This window comes from Tiliqua scincoides, unplaced genomic scaffold, assembly GCF_035046505.1.
Source record: "Tiliqua scincoides isolate rTilSci1 unplaced genomic scaffold, rTilSci1.hap2 HAP2_SCAFFOLD_115, whole genome shotgun sequence".
Classification (NCBI taxonomy): Eukaryota; Metazoa; Chordata; class Lepidosauria; order Squamata; family Scincidae; genus Tiliqua; species Tiliqua scincoides.
The window spans coordinates 21,247-42,425 of NW_027101367.1; the positions used below are offsets into that span (position 1 = coordinate 21,247).

General features: G+C 45.8%; 1 protein-coding gene and 1 pseudogene across 1 annotated transcript in view; both read right to left on the bottom strand.

The window, feature by feature from the left end:
- Positions 1–3,406: 3,406 nt before the first annotated feature.
- On the bottom strand, positions 3,407–3,526 carry LOC136635874 (5S ribosomal RNA; annotated as a pseudogene).
- A 1,458-nt stretch (positions 3,527–4,984) lies between these two features.
- Positions 4,985–21,179, bottom strand: part of AFF2 (ALF transcription elongation factor 2) — a 37,323-nt gene continuing 21,128 nt past the window's right edge. The window contains exons 6-13 of the mRNA XM_066610979.1: positions 19,912–19,975; positions 19,391–19,422; positions 17,589–17,726; positions 12,860–12,931; positions 11,869–11,962; positions 9,826–9,878; positions 6,212–6,426; positions 4,985–5,106 (exon numbers count right to left, since the gene is read on the bottom strand). Of these exons, the coding sequence (XP_066467076.1) occupies positions 4,985–5,106; positions 6,212–6,426; positions 9,826–9,878; positions 11,869–11,962; positions 12,860–12,931; positions 17,589–17,726; positions 19,391–19,422; positions 19,912–19,975 (790 nt within the window). The remainder of the gene's footprint in view (positions 5,107–6,211; positions 6,427–9,825; positions 9,879–11,868; positions 11,963–12,859; positions 12,932–17,588; positions 17,727–19,390; positions 19,423–19,911; positions 19,976–21,179) is intronic.

A 21,179-nucleotide genomic window follows, 5' to 3' on the forward strand; every position in this document is an offset into this window, starting at 1 on the left:
CTAAATTAAGAAGAAAATATCTTCTCCCCAAGTACACCGCGCGCGGTCTAGGGCTTCTGCCACAGGATGTGGTGATGGCGTCTGGCCTGGACGCCTTTAAAAGGGGATTGGACAAGTTTCTGGAGGAAAAATCCATTACGGGTTACAAGCCATTATGGGTATGTGCCACCTCCTGATTTTAGAAATGGGCTATGTCAGAATGTTTCCCCTGGGGGCTGGGGATGTTTCCCCTGGGGGCTGGGGATAAGAATAGGCCCTCAGTTTGGCTGTACTTGTCGTAAGATGTCGGTAGATGGGACTCGTCAGCCTGGGAAGGCAGCTCATCTGAGAGAAGGAGAACTCTGATCCCAAACCTCCACTGCCTTGTGGCTACATCCAGTTATGGAAAAGGCTTCAGGAGTCAACCTGGAGGCAAAATCCAGAGCCGGAGTCCCTGAGGCAGTTCATGGCTGAACACAGTCACATTCTGGCAACTCCTGCGACGCCGCTGGAACCAACCGTATTGGCCTCTGCCTTTCCATTGGACCATTTCAGCGACGTGGAGAGGGGGGATTTGCTGCATGGGTAACAGCCTATCCTCCATACCTACTTTACCCAGGCTTCGTGCACTGGAGAGGGCACTCTATTCCAGAACCACCATTCACCATAGTCTTCCGAGACTGAAGGATGCCAAAAAGTATGTCAGAATGCCAGATGCAAGGGAGGGCACCAGGATGAGGTCCCTTGTTATCTGGTGTGCTCCCTGGGGCATTTGGTGGGCTGTTGTGAGATACAGGAAGCTGGACTAGATGGGCCAATGGCCTGATCCAGTGGGGCTGTTCTTATGTTCTTAAGCGCAGTCGGCCCTCATTATCCACTGGGGATCTATTCCGGGATGGCTCCCTCCCCCATGGATACCAAATTCTGCAGATAATGAAATCCATAGGGGTGCCACAGGTACCTACTTGGGGGCTCTACCTGGCCCTCTGGAGGTCATGCATGCCTCCTGGCCTCCTCAGGAGCCTCCTAGACATGACTGGAAGGCATGCTGGCAAACCGGTGGCCTCCCTGTGCCTCAGAACACCTTTTGGATGCAACTGGAAGCCACTTCTGGTCACATTCAGGAGGTCCTCTGATGCCACTCTGCTGTGTGCGTGGCATTTCTGGGTATTCAAATTCATGAATATCAAGACCAAGGATAAGGAGGACCCGCTCTATCTGTCTCTTTTGCATAACTACAGATGCCAACTGAGATCTGGAAATAACTTGGCCAGCAGATCTTGAAACTTTGAAGGCAGGTGGCTTCCTAGCTTCTGGAAGAGATTCCCAAATCTCCACGGTAAGGCTCAGATATGGTAAGACTCAAACTGTGGGCTGGGTTTACACATGTATGTTTGCCCCTCCCCCCCATGTGCAATTCTTGCAACATAGAAAGAATCAGGCACACAGTAAGGAAGTGTAGCAAAGTCCAAAGATGTCCGTGTGTGCGTATGCCGACTGTCAGACACAGGTTCTTGAAAAAACCGGTTATGTAGGCTCCCCAATCTGTCTAAGCAATGGGTATGTGGAAAGAGATTAGGGTTGCAGGCAGGCATCAATTTCCTACGCATTACAGGACAGAAAACCAACACGCTGATCTCCCTGAATGGCTGCAGATAACCCTTTGGAAATGTCTTCTCTTACGGTCGAATTTCAAATGGTAAATATCTTCTCCCCAAGTACACCGCGGGTCTAGGGTTTCTGCTTGCATTAAACTAACAAGGAAGAACACTGCCCTTAATTGGACAAAACTGGCCAGTCTAAGTCAGCTAGCAGAAGTCTAATGCAGAGGATGGAGAGGGGAACAAAACTGGTGACTGCAACTCCATGGCTAGGGCACCTGCGGCGTTAAAAAAAGTTTGTGTGTTTCGGGGGGGAAAAAAGTTAAGATTGTTTATGTACACACACATTGTGCAGGCAATCCAGCCAGATTTGGAATCATCTCAGAATTGTCTCTTGTTAAAACCACCTCTGATGAATAAATGTCACTCTAACTGGTTTTGCTTTCATTTGCAAGCAGACTTTAAAATCAGATCTTGGGTCAAGCATTAAAAGCATTATGTGTTCAAATCCTCGCTGTGTGTGCCTTTGAAACACTGGCTGCCAAGCATCAGAGGATATAAGATTATATAAGAGAATGTGGCTACAAAGAACTCTCCCCTTAATTACCTAATATATATGAACTCTTATTCCAGAGTGATGCAACAGAGAATATTATTTACATCGTGATGGGAATCGGTGTTTTCCTGTGGGTTGGTAAGTTGCATGGATGCAGCTGTGGAACGCGGAAGAGTGTAGTAATTAGGATAATTGTCTTTAGGACCTGTGCTGTTGACATAAACAATTTTAAAAGATGTGTTCTACAGTCATTGCATTTAAAAAGGGAAAGGATTTTATTGGGATGGTGAGTGTATTCAGGTTTTGCTCCAAACTACTAAACCGGTCTAAATTTATGACACTTTAGCTACAGTAGTTTCTAGGAAAAGAAATGCCATGGCCCAAGTAAGTCTGGAACACAGATATTTTTCTCATCTCAGAGCCCTTCTCCCGAATCTTTGCTGTACCAGAACTCTCTGTAGCAATGCAGTAGTAAAGCACTCTGCACATGGCTCAGGAACACTGTCACCTCTCCTTACTCCCTGTTTTCCAGGACATAGTAAACATGCTTGAGCTTGAACTCTGCAGCAAATTAAGTCTGCCATCTTATGCACACTTACTTCGAAGTTGGCCCCATTAAATTACTTCAGACTTACTTCTGACTAAACATGCATAGGATTGCACTCTACACCTTGCTGATGAACCATCCACAGAAATGCTCAGTGACTCTGAATGAGGACTATCAGCCAGGTAGCCCAGGGTACTGGGCTACGCAGGGAAGGAAGCCCAATTATCTTAGAGTGCTCCGTTTGTCAGGGCTGGTGAAGGGACCTTTACACAGGGCATCTCCTGCTCCTGAGAGTACTGGAAGCGGGGGCTGCAATATTCCATTGGTGTCCTAAAAAATTTCCTTTCTGAACTTGTGTAGACAACAATATCCCATGAACTGCTGCATGTAACCATGGAGAATTCCAAGGAAAATGAAGTGCCCCAGAACCACAGTTGCACCAAATGCAGGAATTCAGCTCTGTTGGCTACACTGAGAAGGAGGTGCAGTATTCGAGGCACACATAACCAGTGGGTACAGCTAGTTGACGCTGGTGGAGAAGGTGCCGGGTGGGCAGTGCTAATGCTATCACAAATGGTTGGCAACCTTCAGCCTCGAAAGACTATGGTATAAGCCTACAGCACCCAGTATTCCCAGGTGGTCTCCCATCCAAGTACTAACCAGGCCTGACCCTGCTTAGCTTCCGGGATCAGACAAGATCAGGCATGGAAAGACTATGGTATAAGCCTACAGCACCCGGTATTCCCAGGTGGTCTCCCATCCAAGTACTAACCAGGCCTGACCCTGCTTAGCTTCCGAGATCAGACAAGATCAGGCATGTGCAGGGTAGCAGTCACAGTGAGCCAGCAAATTGACCTTTGGAAACAAGCATGGATTTCAAGCCATTAGCTCTTGATCATTTCTAAAGGTCACCATCTAGGTGTACTATAATGAAATTTGCACATACAGACAGTCCTTTCTCTAGCCCAGAAGGTCCCCGCCCCAAGTACGTGCCTGTGTGGATCTTAGTTCACTGAGTGGAGCGGTAGAGACCAATTTGGGCAGAAATGCCACACACACCTAGAGCAGACTGCAAACCCCCAGCTCTTCCTGGGTTCAGCAAGAGTCTCCTGGCTCAGTCTTAAAGCACAGGCCAACTGGATGCTCAATACAGAATCACGCAGACTAACAGGGAGCTGATGTTGATTAAAAACCAGCATTGTGCTGTTATGTTACTTTAAGTCATTTCAAATCAAATGAAAATGAAAAATATTTGGAGTCAGGTAGCTGTATAAGTATCTCACAGAACATACACAACTGCATAAGATGTTCAATGTTCTGGTTTGGGGGGCAGACTGCGTTTCTTACTGAAACATTAGTAATGACCTGTGTCGCAAGCATGGAGTAAAGCAGTGGTTCCCAAACTTTTTTGACTGGTGGTTCCTTTGACCTACTAGGCCAGCCATTTTCAACCACTGTCCCACGGCACACTGGTGTGCCGCGAATGGTCCCCAGATGTGCCACAGGAATTTGGGAGAGGGTCATTTAGCAATAGGACCATTGGGGGATGTAAGCCCCCACTGACAGCACAGTGTGCCTTGTCAATTGTCAAAAAGCTGATGGTGTGCCTTGACCATTTTAGTGCCTTGCCAGAGTGCCGCAAGATGAAAAAGGTTGAAAATCACTGCACTAGGCCATTGGCTGTGGCTTCCCATGAGGGTTACAATCCTATACATTGTATAGGGTGGTGGGCTTTTCGGAAGGATTCAGTGGCTCCCTTGGCTGGTTTCCATGGGTCTCGAGGAAGCCACAGTTTGGGAACCACTGGAGTCAAGACTGTGAACGGTGCGTTTTGTGACCGAAGAGCAATTTTTGGGTTGAATGGGTTGAGGTTTTAAATATTTCTTTCCACGGTTGGGGAGGGGGACTTTCCATATGAACCCTCAGAGATGACAGGCATTTTCCCAAGAATCTATATCTTCAACAAAGTGCAATACTGCAGCGAATCCATCTACCATTCCATAAATGGCATTATGGGTAGCAAGAGCGGCATGATCCATGAGGAGATGCAAGGCAAAGAAAGGAATCCAAATGGATTTTGATGGTATAAACACGTACCGTGAGGTGGAAGCATCTTTTCCCATTTATGACGAGTTCCACTTCTAACAGGTCGGAGAGTTTCGTACTTGTTTTGCAAAGAAAAAGGCAATAAAAATGTAATCTCTATGGGATACAGTTCCAGAAAAGAGTGGAGTCCCACCAAGCGATCACCTGTGTGCTGCCGGAGGGATGATGAGCGGTGATGAATGGGGATGGCAGTCACTACAACAAATGTGCTTCGATGCGTAGCCAATGGAGTCCTTGCCGAACGTAACGGACCAGGTTGGTCATAGTGCTGTGTTGCGTTAAGGGGCCCATCACCAAGTCCAGGTCTATGAAGAACTCTGCAAAACAGGAAGTGAAGGTCATTTTCGGCCCTTCCTGGGATAACAGCGTACAAGGACATTAGCAAGATATAACTAGAGGTGGGTGCAAACGGTTTTATTTTTGTGCAGATTTTGGCGTTCTCCAGAGTTAGAAGTGCAGAAAGCGGTGTTATGTGTTTTTATTCCAAGGGCACATTTTTATAAATTACACTTCTGAATTAAAATTGCTTTACAAGTGTACTAGATAGGTGGTATAGTGCCAGGAGATGCAGCCACATGCATTTAGAGGTGTTAGAGAAAGGTTTTAATTTTTTTCACAGATTTCAGGGATTTGGGTTGTTTTTTTTCATAAAAACGAGAAGTGCAGAAAGCGGTGTTATGTGTTTTTATTTTGTTATTACCCAACAAACCCACCTCTAGATAGAACACATGGGCCTGCACGTGAAAACATGTACATGTGTTCACTTTATAAGTCCACTCGATGATGAAACCTTTGGAAATGCTGAGTTGAGATAGCGCAGGACCTGGTCTGTTTGAGCAATGAAAGAGACTGTGATCCCCCCCCCTTTTTGGGTGTGGGTGTGTGTGTGTGAAAAACTGCCAATTAGAATTTCACCGGCTGAATTTCCCCGCACTTAGCTTTGGGAACCATAATAGCTGGGTACATTTTCTTTCGAGCTATTCTGACTCGATTCCAAGTAGAGCATTTGACAATGCCACAATCCGCAGAACCAATAGCAAGTCTATTTCACTGTTAGCCAAATGTCCCTTTGTTTGTTTGATTAAGGAGGAGTCTTATGCCATGTGATCTCCTGTAAAATAAGGTTTTTACCCATCTAGCTAATTGCTCTGTGCTTTTTTTAAACATTGCACTGCATTTATTTTCCTTATTTATTGTCCTGAATGAAAAATTAACTGGTGGCAGAAAGCCTACTGGGTTGTATTGAAACCACTGCAAATGCTGGGAAGCTGGTTCAAGAGGACACTCCCACCCCACCTTCCCACTGCAGCCCCTTGAGTCTAGGGATCCTGAAGTACAAGTTGGCAGGTGGAGGGTTCATTCCTGGGCATAAGCAGAGATAGCAATTTTTGGTTCTCAGCAGAGAAAGAAGGAAAAGGGCACCTTTGTTCTCCTTTGCCAGTTTGTCAGCCATGTCCCAATGCTCGTAACTCCGCAGTACGTTATTGGTGATGTTCACGTGACTGGCGGCCATGTGGTGGATGCGCTGGGGAATGGTAATCGTCCCTGCTGAGGAGGAACCTGAAGTGGCTGTGGCGCTGCCGAGAGAGTTGACGGGCGACGGGCTCAGAGACATGGGGGATGGCGTTTCTGTGCTCCTGGGAAGAGGGAAAGAGAGGGTCAGGCAAAGGAAAACATCCTAGTTGCATTCACTTGCAATGTGCCGCTGCATCACAGAGCTAAAAGTTGATGTGATCTGGGACATTTGTGACCAAAGCGCCCCATCTGTGTTTGTTTTTTTTCAAGGAATGGCCAGTCTTGGATGGGATTTCAAGTAGAGCCTCAGCATGGAAGACCAAAGTACAATTCTTTCTGACGTGATGGTTTGTACATCTAAACCAGCAATTGTCAGTCTTTTTAACCTGACAGCATGCTGACAAGGCGCTAAAATTGTCAAGGCTAACTTGCACTAGCCCGTGACAGTTGTGAAAGTGCCGTAAAGCACTTTCGTGCTGTCTCTGGAGGAGGGGGTCCGACGCGAGACCCATTCGGCCAACCTATATGGTAAGCCCATGCCAGCTGAGCTAGGCCACTGCGGGGGTCTGGGGTGTGTGGGGAGGGCAGGAGGAAGGTGCTTATGCCGAATCCTATCCCCATTCCTGGGCAGCCCAGGGCATCGCTGGGCTGTTCAGATCTGCGCCACCTCTTTTCTGATGCAGTTCTGAGTAGACCCATTGGGGGCTGCTGTGGTATTACCCAGGGTAAGGGGAAGCAATCCCCCTTGCCCCCGGCTGAGCTGCTTTCAGCCCCAACCACTGCCTATGGGGCAGGCCTACCGACCTCCCTGCTCCAGGGCAGGGTTAGGATTGGGTTGTCCATTTGCTTTAATTTTGTTGCACGGAGGGTATTAAAGATTTTCCTGCTTGATGATGTCACTTCTGGCTATGACATCACTTCCAGGTTAATGACATTACTTCTGGTGGGTCTTGACAGATTGTTATTCTAAAAAGTGGGTCCCAATGCTAAAACGTTTGGGAACCCCTGCTCTAGGAGGATTTGTATCTTCGGTGTACCTCATTTTTGTCAAACAGAGCCAGGGCTTCACTTTAAGGCTACCAATAAAAAAAATCCACTGTATAGAAATTGTATCCATCTTGCCAGAGAATGACCGAAACAAAAGCATCTCATAGCTGTAATGATTTTCCTACCAGCTGTTAGAAAACACTCAATGTGCAGTATTGGCTTCTCATCAAAGCACTGGGCGGAAAGAGGAAGGGCGATTTGCTACGAAATCCAGCTCCAATTCATCCTCTCCAATAAACAACCCACCATTCAGGAAAGCTCCCTGTGGAACTATTCAAGGAGTGCTGGGATCCCTACAGGAGGGTTAGAAAGTATCTAAAGGAACCTTTAAGAACCGCGGTACAGGCTTGTCTCTATCAGGCGCCAGTTCATCTGAACCGTGTTTTATAAGAAGCTGCGTTTAAAGTTACCTACTTAGTACTGCTCTAATGCTCTTGTATAGATTTTCCTTTAATTCTAACACCAGCAATTAGGAAACATCTGCTTGCTGAGAGCAGGACTGTGGGGCCGGCCATTGCCGTGTTGCGCATTTAAGGAGAGCTTGATGAATTTCTGGTTTCTGGTAATACGATTAACACCCTTTCGCGCCAACATTTGGGGCCAAGGTGCAAAGTCCCCCACATTCCTGTAACACCAGCATGACTCCGACCTTATCTATACAGCAGGCTTATATTGGTTTTGCAGTCTTTATCCTCTCGTGGTTTCTCCCCCCCTCCCCAATCCTGAGAATTGAGAGTTTGGTGAAGATTGGGAAAATAATGGGCTAGAGATCAGTAAACTCCCCCTTGCAGAATGTCAATTCCAGGATCTTCTACGAAGAGGGAATGATTGTTAAATAAATCTGTAGTGTGTATCCTTTGTAAAGGTTGATAGTAGTGGCATAATAAGGGAAAATGGCACCCATCGCAAGCACTGAAATTGCAACCCTGTCCAAACAAAGAAGGGGAGATCATGGGATGGGATGGGAAGCCAGTTCTGTTTATCCCAGATGTTTTGCTTTGGAAAGAAACCTGAGAATGCTTAGGAACAGGACATGTTTTTCATTGACCAAAGGGATGTAATGTTTGGAAGCAATTTGCCATGTGGATTGGGGACCTTATGTTGCAAGCCGCAATACTCCTAGGGGCTGTGGAGGTACGTAATGTAATGTGATGCCCCAAATCCCAATGGAGAGGTACCACCATCAGGTAGGGAGATCAGGCAATACAGAGAAACCAGTTTGAATGAACTCGCCCTGAATCATTAATTTAATAGTTGCTCTGGCCCTGATTCGATGCTATAGTAGTTTTATGTGAGTCACTGAGAACCTGCATGTGCTGAACTGAAATTGTGAATCCTTGTCCCATCTGGTGAAATCTTTAAAAAAAGTCGGCAAAACTGGGATGTGGTGAGTTGTGGTCTGACCATGTTTTGAGATATTCCTCTAGGTCAGCTGAAGGCACAAACTGCAGCGCAAAACATGGGGAACGCTATGTTCAAAATATGAAGGGCCACTCCATTTGATAGGCATTTAAATTTTGTTGCATAGAGGGTGTTAAAGATTTTCCTGCTTGATGCATTTGATATGCATTCAAAATATGCATTTGATGGGCCACTGTGAGATACAGGAAGTTGGACTAGATGGGCCTTATGTTCTTATTGCCATGAACTGACTCCTAGTGGTGATCAGAAACAGTCTAAAATGTTAGAGCTTCAACCCACGTAAGTCCCCTGATGATCCCCAGACCTGATAAAAACTGGTGACTATGAAATTTGATCTACGTGAAGTTGGCTAGGACCCAAGGAAGAGTGACTTGTACCTGGACTCCTAGAGAGCTTCATGGTCAAACAGGGCCTGGAATATTGAGCATCATCCCAACCCAATGATGTAGTGCCTATTCCACACTGCCATCTTTTGGGACCCACATCCATGCTTGACGGGGTGTGCTCAGCTTTTTGGTTCATAAGCTGGGCAGCGCTAGTCCACGATCAGCACATGTTGACCAAGTGCAAAGCGTGAGATTAAAAGACATGCACACATATGCTTCGCTGACACGACACCATCATCTGACATGGGAAAGGGGATGTTTTTAGCCTTAATTAAAGGGACTCAGATAATTGGTTGACTTAAATGCCTTCATGTACTCACCACTATTATCCCTCCAGTTTTGTTAAAACAGCACTTACCATATATCAATGAAATATTCATTGGTCTTTCATTATGGAGCAATTATATCCGGGGGGGGGGGGAGATCACTGCCCTGGAGATTAACTTTACTTTGGTGTACTGAAACACCATAATCCCTTCAACCCCATTAATGGCTCTTTTTATGGCCTTCACTGGCATTAAGAATCAACGTGATAAAGAATTTGGGCTCAATCAGTCCACATAAACTTGAATGTCAAACAGAAAACACTGTACTGTTGAGTAACTGCTGCTTTTTCATCCTCACCCTACATTCCATTAACTGCTCATTTCTATGGAAAGAGAGTACTTACTTTCCGTTGCCTCCCAAGGAGAAGGGCCCTGTGATACTTTGGAAGAATTCTGTAAGAAGAATCGAGATTGGGAATCAGGAGAGGGGCCTTTGTTCTATCAGCAGCAGACACAAAGGAAGATTTAAATTGCATTAATATTGACCACACTGCAAGACAAGGCTTTTCCTCGTTCAGCAGCAAAGCAGAATGTTATATATAGAACCATCCCAGCATAATAATCCCTTTTAAACTAGAAAAGAAAAAAAAAAAGGGGGGGTGGTGGAAAGCAGGTTGGGTAATTAGCAGGCTCTAGCCAGGAGTATAAAAGTCGATGAAAGACGCAGCATACCAGGTCTCTGGCATAAATCAGACGCTGTTCGGGAAGAAGTGGTTTAATTATCCTTATCTAAAATTCCTTCTGTAAAGGTGTTTTTCACCTTGTGGGAGAATTGGCAAAACTTTTCATAAAGCTGCAAAAGCAGAGCAATGTGAACTTGAAATAAGGAGAAATGGCATCTCATGCATAAAAATACTAGAAAACTTGCACTGAGAGTGGGGTGTTGAGTCTTGTGTATAATATAAGCTGGACTGTCTTAAGGTGCAATTTTAACTGTGCAAGTCCCTCGTGCCAGCCAGGAAAGGTTGCAAACATGCCATAAAGCACATTTGCACATCCATGGAAGTAAGCCATGACAGTGCACAGACGTATGCTGGCTCATGGAGACCAAATCCAGCCTCTGTGGTGGCAGGAGAAGGTAGGTCTGCACCGGCCAAGCTTGTCGAGTGTGGGGGGTCAGGAGGCGGGCAGAGGGTGGGGGTGGGGGAGGGGAGTGGGGAGGGGACAGGGGTGGGGAGGAGTGGGGAGGGGAGTGACAGGGCCAGGACTCGGCACTTATGCCGGATTCTAGCCCCCGTTCCCAGGCAGCGCGGAGCGGCTCCTAGGTGCTTCCATTCTGCTTGGATCTGCGCCACCTTGCCAGGTGGCACAGATCTAAGTAGACCCATTGGGGCTGCTGCAGCTCTCCCTGGGGTAAGGGGAAAAGTTTCCCTTCGCCCCTGGCTGAGCCACAGTCAGCCCCAAACTAGCGCTGGATACAGTGCAGGCCTGCTAGCCAGCTCAAGTTAGCATTGTGCTGTTAGTCTGATATGCGAATATGTGTTTCTGTATTCAGACGTCCTCCTGGTATGCATGGATCTGGTACCCACAAAACCACTTATCCCATGCCTCCCTCATCCATTACCTTTGTTTATGTCCATTATAGTTGCCCAAAATGTCTCTTGCTTTAACCAATTATTGTATGTCTCCTGCTCTAACAGCCCAGCAAGCAGGCAGGCTAGAAGGGAGAGGAAGTACGAAGCCAGCAGTTAACATTCACTCTCCCTTCTAGCCTGCCTGCTTGCTGGGCTGTTAAACCAAGAGGCATACAATAAAGGCAAGATGAGGTCTCTTATGTTCTTATGTTGAGGTTGCGTGCCTCCATGTTTGGTTAAAGCAAGAGACATTTTTGCTTGACTGCAATGATTATAAACAAAGTTATGGTGGTGGGGGCTGTGGAGATAGGATTCCTCCTTATCTGTAATTTCCAATATATGTGGGGGGGGGGAGGAATGTATCTCATGCAGATACCTGGGAACGCCTGTACATACGTGATCCAGTGAGTGTCCAAAATTTGGTTAGCATCACCATTCATGCAGAATCAGACAGATGATGGGAGACTTGTAGGCCATTAACCCTCCGCTCGAAGCAAGACATTTGGACCATCCAAACAGAAGGCTGACTATCCTCTGCTTGAAGATGAAAGACTTCACCCACCCACCCACCCATCCATCTCCTGTATAATTGGTTCCATTCTGAAAAGTTCTTATCATTAAGAAATGTCATGTGAACGTTGATAACCCCAGGTGAACCTGGAAAGAGCTACAAACTTCAAGGTACACCTGCAAACGGTGACAGCGCCATAAGACCACCATCACTCTCCGGCCTTGTATTTGACAATCATCGTGTGTGGAGGAGGAGAACACACGTGACTCTATGACCATAGATGTTAAACACTGGTTACCTTGAAATATTCCATCAGAGAACGGGAGTACTTCATAGCATGGTCTTTCTTTAGTTTGAACATTCTCAGGTAAAGAAGGGATAGACATCGGTAGCTGCATGAGTTTGGAAACAAAGCATTGGTTACTTCTGCTGCTTAATGAATTGCAAGTGGTGGGCCTCATCCTGCCCATCCTGCCATAACTTTCATTGCTCTCTCAGTGACTTTCAGTCACATACTCCCTCCCCACCCCAGTCTCTCCTCAACCAGCCCCGCAGCCACCTTAACCATGGATAAGCCTTAATCTGGCAAGGACGGTGCCACAGTTCACTCTAGTTAGCTTCAAAATAATGGTTTAAGCAAACCCACAATGCTTTGTCTTTAAGTGCTCAAAAGTCCCATTGATTTCATCGGGAGTACAATCCAATGCAAGTGGGGTGTTCCATTGTATACAATGGGGCATACTCATTGGTAAGTGTGTTTAAGACTACAAAATTAAGCTTAGGGTTAGTTCTTGCACTGAAAGCAGAGAGGCTTAAAAGGGCATGAGTTTTGCTGGATCATATCCTACACTCTTCTTGCTCAAGCCCTTTCATACTGGCTCTCACAAATGCTGTAGTTCAGTTTCTGTTCCAAGTTAAGATTGCAAAAAAAGAAAGAAAATAGCTTGTTTTCTATACCGTGGAATAAGAAATGCTTCCAGGTTGGCAACCTTCAGTCTCGAAAGACTATGGTATAAGCCTACAGCACCCGGTATTCCCAGGCGGTCTCCCATCCAAGTACTAACCAGGCCTGACCCTGCTTAGCTTCCAAGATCATGGTATAAGCCTACAGCACCTGGTATTCCCTGGTGGTCTCCCATCCAAGTACTAACCAGGCCTGCCCCTGCTTAGCTTCCGAGATCAGACAAGTTCGGCATGTGCAGGGTAACACTGAAAAAAATCGTGCGTTATCTATAATCACTACTCAAAGAAGCAGCTTCATTGATTTAGAAACATGGACAGCGACTCACCATAAAACTGCCAGTCTCTTGTCTCCTTCTGTGGCTGAAGATCCGGTGAAGTTCTTGAGTCTCATTGCATACCTTTAAGAAAACATTCAGGGGCAGAAGGTAGAAGAGAAATATTGAGTGAGACCAATGAAACTTAAAGTTGGTGATCCAGGAAGACAATTTCTCCATAAGCCTGGGAAGGGGCGGGGGGCGGAGATTTACTGACTGTTATTTCCATACTGGAGTGAAATCATTGCGGAGCATTGTCTATAGGTAGCAACCTTCTAGGGGTTTTGGATGAGGGGATTTTCCAACCCTACCTGAAAATGGCAGATAATGAACCTGGGAAGTTCTGCCTGCCAAGCAAGCACAGTATCACTGGGCTACCATAGGGTCATCTAGTCCTACATCTTCCGGCTCTGACTGCCAATGGGTTGCCAAGGTCTCAGGCACAGACCTTTCCTAGACTTGTGAGCTTTGTAACTGGAAGCACCAGCGACTTAACCTGTATGCGCAAGGCATGCTTTCGCCCACTAAGCAGCAGGCCCCCCGCCTTTCTGTGCAACCGTTCCTATCCAGCTTCCAAATGATCACGTTCGGATCATTTACTTCCTTCTCCGCATCCCCACATCCCTGATGAAGAGTGTGCCCCCACTCCTGCCCATTCCATGCATTTAGCCTTCTGAGAATCAAATCATCATATAAAAACCATTGTTCTGAGCCTTAATACAATTTCACAGGTACTCGTGTTGGAATTGGTAATAGAGTTCAGTGTTGCATAAGGACGTTTTAAGGTATCCAGGCAGCCTCATTTACAAGGGAGCAACGGAGTGCAGGCAGGCCACAGAGCATTATACCCCCATCGGCACACTGCTGCCTCTATCATCATCATCATCGTTATGCGATTGAGATATATAAGACACTTTTAGTTCAGCGCCTTCCTCTCTCACAGGCGCTTGATGATTGCGCTCGTCATACCCAGCGCTCAGGCCAAATAAACCAGGATTTGTAGCCTTTGAGGTGGTCTAGGCTTAAAAGGAAGGGATTTAAAGACACAATTAGCCTAAACAGCTTTGGCAGTCATATTTATGGCGTCTTGAGTCACTGTGCTCATTTTCACAAATCAATGTCATTTGCACACGTCCAAACCTCTGAATAGCTATAATTAGCAAGCCAGATAAAAAACAACGGCCTGCTCGAAGCAACACAACAAGAGGGGACAGTAGCGCTACTCACTCATGTTGCATTTTATTGCCCAGCTCTGGGAAAACGAGGCTTATTGAACAGGATCCAGACAAAAGGCCAAAGCAGATGGGATAGTGACAGATTTCTCTCCTTAAATTAAACCTGTCGCTTCATTCAAGAAACCTTAGTTGCTTCAATCAACTCAATCAAGTTTTAAAGGATTCATTAACTGATATGCTGGCACAATCCTAGGCTTGTATACGCATAAGTAAATCCCACTGAGTTCAATGGGACTTACTCCCATGCCTAAACTGCATACATTTGATTAATCTATTTCTGCCCAACCCACAAGTATACACATTAGATCCTTGTTGCATATATGCAACGTTGGGCAGGAATGGCTTAATTTGATTCCTCCCCCCCCCCCCCGCCAATCCTATTCTCTGTTTTAGATAGTGCAAGTATATGTCATGGCAGACTCCATTTTAGAAGAGGCATTTTCATTATTGATTGGGAGGGAATGCCTCTTATGTGAGAGGAATGCCTCTATAAAATCTAAAGTTTTTATAAGTTTTTTAAATATAAGTACTTTGAAAAACTGCAGATGCCACTTGCTATCTTGGGGCCCAGTCCTATCCAACTTTCCAGCACTGGTGCAGCCGCAATGCAGCCCTGAGGTAAGGGAACAAATGTTCCCATACCTTGAGGAGGCCTCTGTGACTGCATCCCCAATACAGGAAACAGTGCATAGCCAATAGGCACAGTAGCACCAGCACTGGAAAACTGAATAGGATTGGGCCTTTAGACAAGGCATTCCTTTGCACGCACATTGAGGAAATGCCTTTTCTATGGTGGTACCTTATGAAAAATTAACATATGAAAAATTTTATTTTATTTTTAAATGTGTGCCAAATAAATCTGGGATGCAGTCTTAGTCTAACCAATGAATTGATTAGTGTCTAAGCTTGGCTATTCAAATTGCAGAATGGTTTGATCTCGGAAGCTAAGCAGGGTCAGGCCTGGTTAGTACTTAGATGGGAGACCGCCTGGGAATACTGGGTGCTGTAGGCTTATACCATCGTCTTTCGAGACTGAAGGTTGCCAACCACAGTCCTATTTGAAGTGTGGATCTGCCTTAAGCGGTGGGTGATTTTTAAGAGGCAAGGTTAAGAGATGACAGCCAGTTCCATGTGTGACTTCCCAGAATTAATTCTCATTGATATAGTGGGCTCTCCTTATCCTTAGCACCTGCAGATGGAGAGTCTCAGAGGACCTCCCAAATGCAACTGGAAGTCATTTTCAGTTCACACCACTGACTTCTGGTTGTGTCTGGAGGTGTTTTGAGGTGTTCTCAGAACACCTCTTGAACACATCTGGAAGGCTGGGAGGCTAGGTGCAACCTCTGGAGGGCCAAGCATGTCTCACAGGTAAGTTACTGTGGCACTGCCTCCCCCACAGATTTAATTATCCACACATTTTTTGTATCTTCAGGGAATCCTGGACAGATAGTGAGGGCCCACTATACTTAGTGGGACTTATTCCCAGTTAAGTGTACTTAGGATTGCATCCTATGTGACTAGCACAGAGTCAATCATGGCAGAGATTAATTTAAAGATGTGATTTTAATTGCTATTTTTAAAACATGAAAAGTCAGGGGAAAAAGTCCTTGTTGATATGATGCTTAGGATCAGAGAGATCCTAAATGCCTGCCATGGTACTGCAGTACTGAAGGACACTGGAGCTTAGCCTCAGCTCTTAATTCCATTCAACAGAAAGGTCTAATTTTGTTCTCTTTCAGTGTTCTGTATCAGTGTTTCTCAAACTGTGGGTTGGGACCCACTAAGTGGGTTGCGAGCCAATTTCAGGTGGGTCCCCATTCATTCCAATATTTTATTTTTAATACATTAGACTTGATGCTCCCATGGCATGTGACTGCACATGGGGAAATGTTACAGACCTGTACTTTGAACAAGCTACGCTGTATATGCTTTTAATAATGATAGTAAATGGGACTTACTCCTGGGTAAGTGTGGGTAGGATTGCAGCCTAGGATTGTTCAAAATGTTCCTGCTTGATGATGTCACTTCTGGTCATGACATCACTTCCAGTGGGTCCTAAAAAGTGGGTCCGGGTGCTAAATGTGTGAGAACCACTGTTCTGTATACCCTGCTGCACTGTAACATCCTTTATAGTCCCCTCTTTCTGTCTAAACCAGAGCTGCATGCAAATACACATTCTGAAATATTTAAAAGGCATATTATTTCCCCGAAGATAACAGCTTCTTTTCAAATCCAGTACATTTCTGCTATGTAAACAAATGCTCATTCATTATGCAGGGCATGTACTACTTCCTTATTGATGCTTCTCAGTGTTCTCATGCATCACATTCTTTCATATTAAAAATCTATGTTGAGAAGAGTAGGTCTAAAATATTACTAAGGGATGCTTCACACATGTGTTTACATCATCTGATACTGCACACTTGGGGCAAATTCACATTGGCTTGCCCTGCACTGGATGGCTGAAACATCATGTGATGACGTACATCATGGCTAAAGATGGTTGAGGTGAAAGCCTTGCCCGCCCGCCCCCCCCCCCCCCAGGTAACAGCAGGCAACACAACCACCAACACAGCATGGCAACTTGGCAAGACAGGGTGCACAGGTGGCAACAAGGATAAATTCCCTCCCCTCCCCCTTTGCCAGCAGTAGGAGAGCTTCGTTTACCCTCAGTGACATTATCAAACAGGCAATCTGATGGGCTGCATGGTGTCATCTTACTCTCTGCGTGATCCCTGATTGGTTGGGAGCACACAGTGAAGGTAAGGATGACACAAGGACCACAGGGAAGGCAAACAAAGCAAACCAATGGCATCCGAGCAATATATTGAGGAAAAAATGGCTGTGAAAAGGCATTCAGAGGTCCAAAAAAATAGACGGTAGGGTGTCTACTCTGGGGCCCTTTGCTTCCCATGAAATAGCAAGCTTCATTTTGAAAATTGAACCTTGCACTGATTTCTAATTGTGTCAGAAATGTGCATTTATTCAAGCAGAATACAAGCTAAATTCCTTGAGCGTTTGCAAAATGGGTGCTTACAAGTCGCAACTGTATCTTGCCAAGTTTCAGGCTGGAACCATTTTTAACAGCCAAATTATAAACCTCCAGAAAACAGGGTTTATAACCAAGATCCCAATGGACCTCCCTTCAATGTTTCGAATGATCAAACTACCTCTTTTAAAAGACAAGTGTCATTGCCAAATGGTGAAATTACTCTGCTTTACTTCCACCCACTACATTTCAATTTTAATTTTATGAATATTGCAAATTATATAACACACACATTATAACCTCTAAGGGGGCTAATTTATAACAGTAATGTCCATCAATTATAAATTTTCCATGACATTAATAAAATGGCAAGAAGAACTAATTATGATGACTTCTGAGATGAAGATGCCTTGGACGAATCATTAATGAGGTCAAAACGATACTTTTAAAAAAACGAACCAAGTTCTAATTATGAGTGAAATGAGATTATGAAAATGATCACAGAAAAGACATTAACCTGATGAGTTCCACAGTCTCTGAGTACATCGTGTAGGGAGATTTCGCTTCTAATGGATCGCGCTCCATGGCATTCCCACACTCAATGAAGGAAAGGGCAGCGTCAGCGTAATTCACGGCTTTGCCAACTTTTCCAGAGCTGGAAAAAAAAGCGAGGAGGAACAAGTTCAAGGTATGTGCTGGCTTGGACTTCAAGAGAGGAATCAACTTATGGTCAACACAGTGCCCCATTAAGACTGGACCAAGGTTTTACCCAATGAAGGATCATCTGACGCACTGCCTTGCCTCCCGGGGCAGTGATGTCACAAGAGCACATGATATCATTTTACGTGATGTCACTTCTGGGTTCTCCCCAGAGGGGGGTGCTTGCTGCGGTGAGCGGGTGTCACAGTAGCTACGATGATGAATTGTGAACCAGGATTTCCCTGGTTCCATTGAGGCTACAATCCTATGCTCATTTACCTGGGAGTAAAGTCCTGTTGAAATCGATGGGACTTACTTCCAAGCAGACATGCCTAGGATTGCACTACAAGTGTTCTTGGCAAGCCACTTACTCTCAGTTTTCTAACTGCAATATGGGGATATCAGTATTCACTGACTTTAGAGGGCAGACATAAGAAACACAGCACACTCGCAGAGCAGTATGCAAAGGTTTAATGAAACTGAACGCTTTCCACATGCACTGCCTCCGACGCATCCTCGGCATCACCTGGTGGGACAAAGTTCCAAACAACACAGTCCTGGAACGTGCTGGAATCCCTAGCATGTATGCACTGCTGAAACAGAGACGCCTGCGTTGGCTCGGTCATGTCGTGAGAATGGATGATGGCCGGATCCCAAAGGATCTCCTCTATGGAGAACTCCTGCAAGGAAAGCGCCCTACAGGTAGACCAGAGCTGCGATACAAGGACATCTGCAAGAGGGATCAGAAGGCCTTAGGAATGGACCTCAACAAGTGGGAAACCCTGGCCTCTGAGCGGCCCGCTTGGAGGCAGGCTATGCAGCATGGCCTTTCCCAGTTTGAAGACACACTTGGCCAACAGTCTGAGGCAAAGAGGCAAAGAAGGAAGGCCCATAGCCAGGGAGACAGGCCAGGGACAGACTGCACTTGCTCCCGGTGTGGAAGGGATTGTCACTCCCGATTGGCCTTTTCAGCCACACTAGACGCTGTGCCAGAACCACCTTTCAGAGCGCGATACCAGAGTCTTTCGAGACTGAAGGTTGCCAACAACGAATGTCAATAATGACTGACAGGGGAGGCTTGCTGTGGCCAAGCAAGGCCTGTTGTGTGCCAACAAGTTGCTAAACAGTGCCTGTCCTGGCATTCCAGGAGGACCACAGGGATGTCGAATGACATGTGACAGGAAAGAGCTGCCTGCAGTCAACAGCATGATGCATGGTGCCTTTCTTCATTAGTGCTGCACGAGGAAGTGCCTGAATTCTGCCAGGCTCAGACAAGATAGAAGACTACTCGATGTGCTGAGTGCATCAGACAGGTGGGGGGGGGGAGGCCTTTGCCTGCATATGGAGCATGAGTCTGTGGCCATAAATATTTCCTCACAGCCAGAGAGGCAGCACGCAATTCTGGGCCTTCCCTGAAACGTCAACCGGCCATGGGAGGTATTATCAGTCTGCTTCTGTGAGCCGTGCTCTTGCGATTGAGCCGGCTGTCAGCTTAGGCCACCTTCCTGACACAGCCCCGTCAAGAGGTATAAAGCCCAGAAGTGCAGGACGGAGGCCAGATCCTGAGCAATGCGCATGGGGGATCCAGGAAGAACACCTGGGCCAGTAGGCTGAACAAACCTGAGCAGGTCATTGAACAGTCTTGAGTTAGACTGGAAAGAAGATGGCAGGAACCCAAACCTACAGAGCAGACACTCAGGTCAGAAGACCCACTGTTGCTGAATGCAGAAACTCAGCATGGGCTTCTCCCCCTCCTCTGTCTTATTACATTTTCGCAACAAATTCTAGCACACGAACGGTGCAGAGTCAAGAGTGGGGCTAAGCAGACAGAAGCAAGCTGGATCATCAATACCTCTCGTTGAATCTTGTTGGTCCATTTAAACAACAGGTCAAAATCTACTGAGGTCCTTGAAAATATTCATTTATTAAACAATAAAGACACTTAAGGGCCCAATCCCATCCAGCTTTCTAGCACTGCTGCAGCCATGCCAATGGCGCTTGCATGCATCCTGCGGTGGGGGGGGGGATGGACGGACGACAGTAACAGAGGTCTCCACAAAGTAAGAGAATGTTCCTGACCTCAGGGCTGCATCGGTGCTGGAAATACCCTGGCACAAAAAAAGTACAATAAGAACACTTACCAGGGCATCTGCTTTGTGCTTTAGCTTCTTGGCCTCCTGCATGTAATAATCGGCATTGTGAAGCCTAATAGTAACAACAACAACAAGAACAGTTGAAGAATTGCAACAAGCTGCACTGTTAGGCACATCCAACACTATATCTCACCAGCCCTTAAACTTTTGGGTTGCGTTTGAACTGGTGAGCACCCAAAAATCCCATCAGTCCAAACACCTGGTGGGCTGTGACACCACGGTGATAGGATGATGATGATGATAGCTCATGTAGTTTCAGTTTCCATTTTGAACCCGTCTAGACAGAATGCTTAACTTTGGTTGTTAATTGTGCATCACGCTTGGTTAAGATCACAAATGGACAGTGAAACCATGGCTGAAATTGAAACCTCACGGCACCAGAAACACCTAAGGCATAAGGAAATTGCTGCAACCATGGTTTGCTTGGTGCAGATGAAATGCTTAACCACGGTTAATGCAAACCATGGCTTGGCAATGACATTTTCTCCTCCTGGTTTGTAGCTAATCCTTATTGCTGTTTAGATACCCAAAGGTGACACTTAACTATGGTTAAAGAAAGCAAAGCATGGTTAATGTTCTGTCTCTTTGAGGTCACAGCTGGGCAAACCTCTGATAAAAAGCCCTGACTGGGTTCCAGGATGAACTGCATCCATTTATTTTGTCTTCTTCCCAGTCTTATCAGTGCAAAGCTGCTGGATACAAAGAAGTGATTGATGAGCTGGCTGCAAAATGGCTAACTGTGGAAACCAGAAGCCCAAGGGGGCCTATTAAACCTTGCTGAACAGAAGGAAAAGAGAAACAATTCAAAGTGATTAACCATAACAAGCGTCCATTAGAAAAGCGAAAATGCAAAATAAAATATATAAATAGGGGGGGGAAAAAAGAGCCAGCAATGCAACATTAGTTGATCTGAAAACATTCGTCAACAAAATAAGCCTGCTTAATTATAAATGATGCACAAATCTGTGATCAGTAGCAAAACAGCCATATGCTTCCTGAGTTGATGGTCAATTTCAATTCTTGCATGCACGCAAATCTAAGGCCGAAGGGTCATTGCTCAGTGGCAGAACACATATTTTGCATGTAAAATTATCCTAGGTCCAATTCCTGCCTTATGCAGTGAAAAATATCTCAGGTGCCTCTCCTGCCTCTTGGCCTCTTTTTTCTTTTCTTTTCTAGAAGTCCCAAACATAATCGGACATATCAAGGTTTAAAATCCATGCCCTGCAACAAATGCAGGGAGATTTCTGCATGTA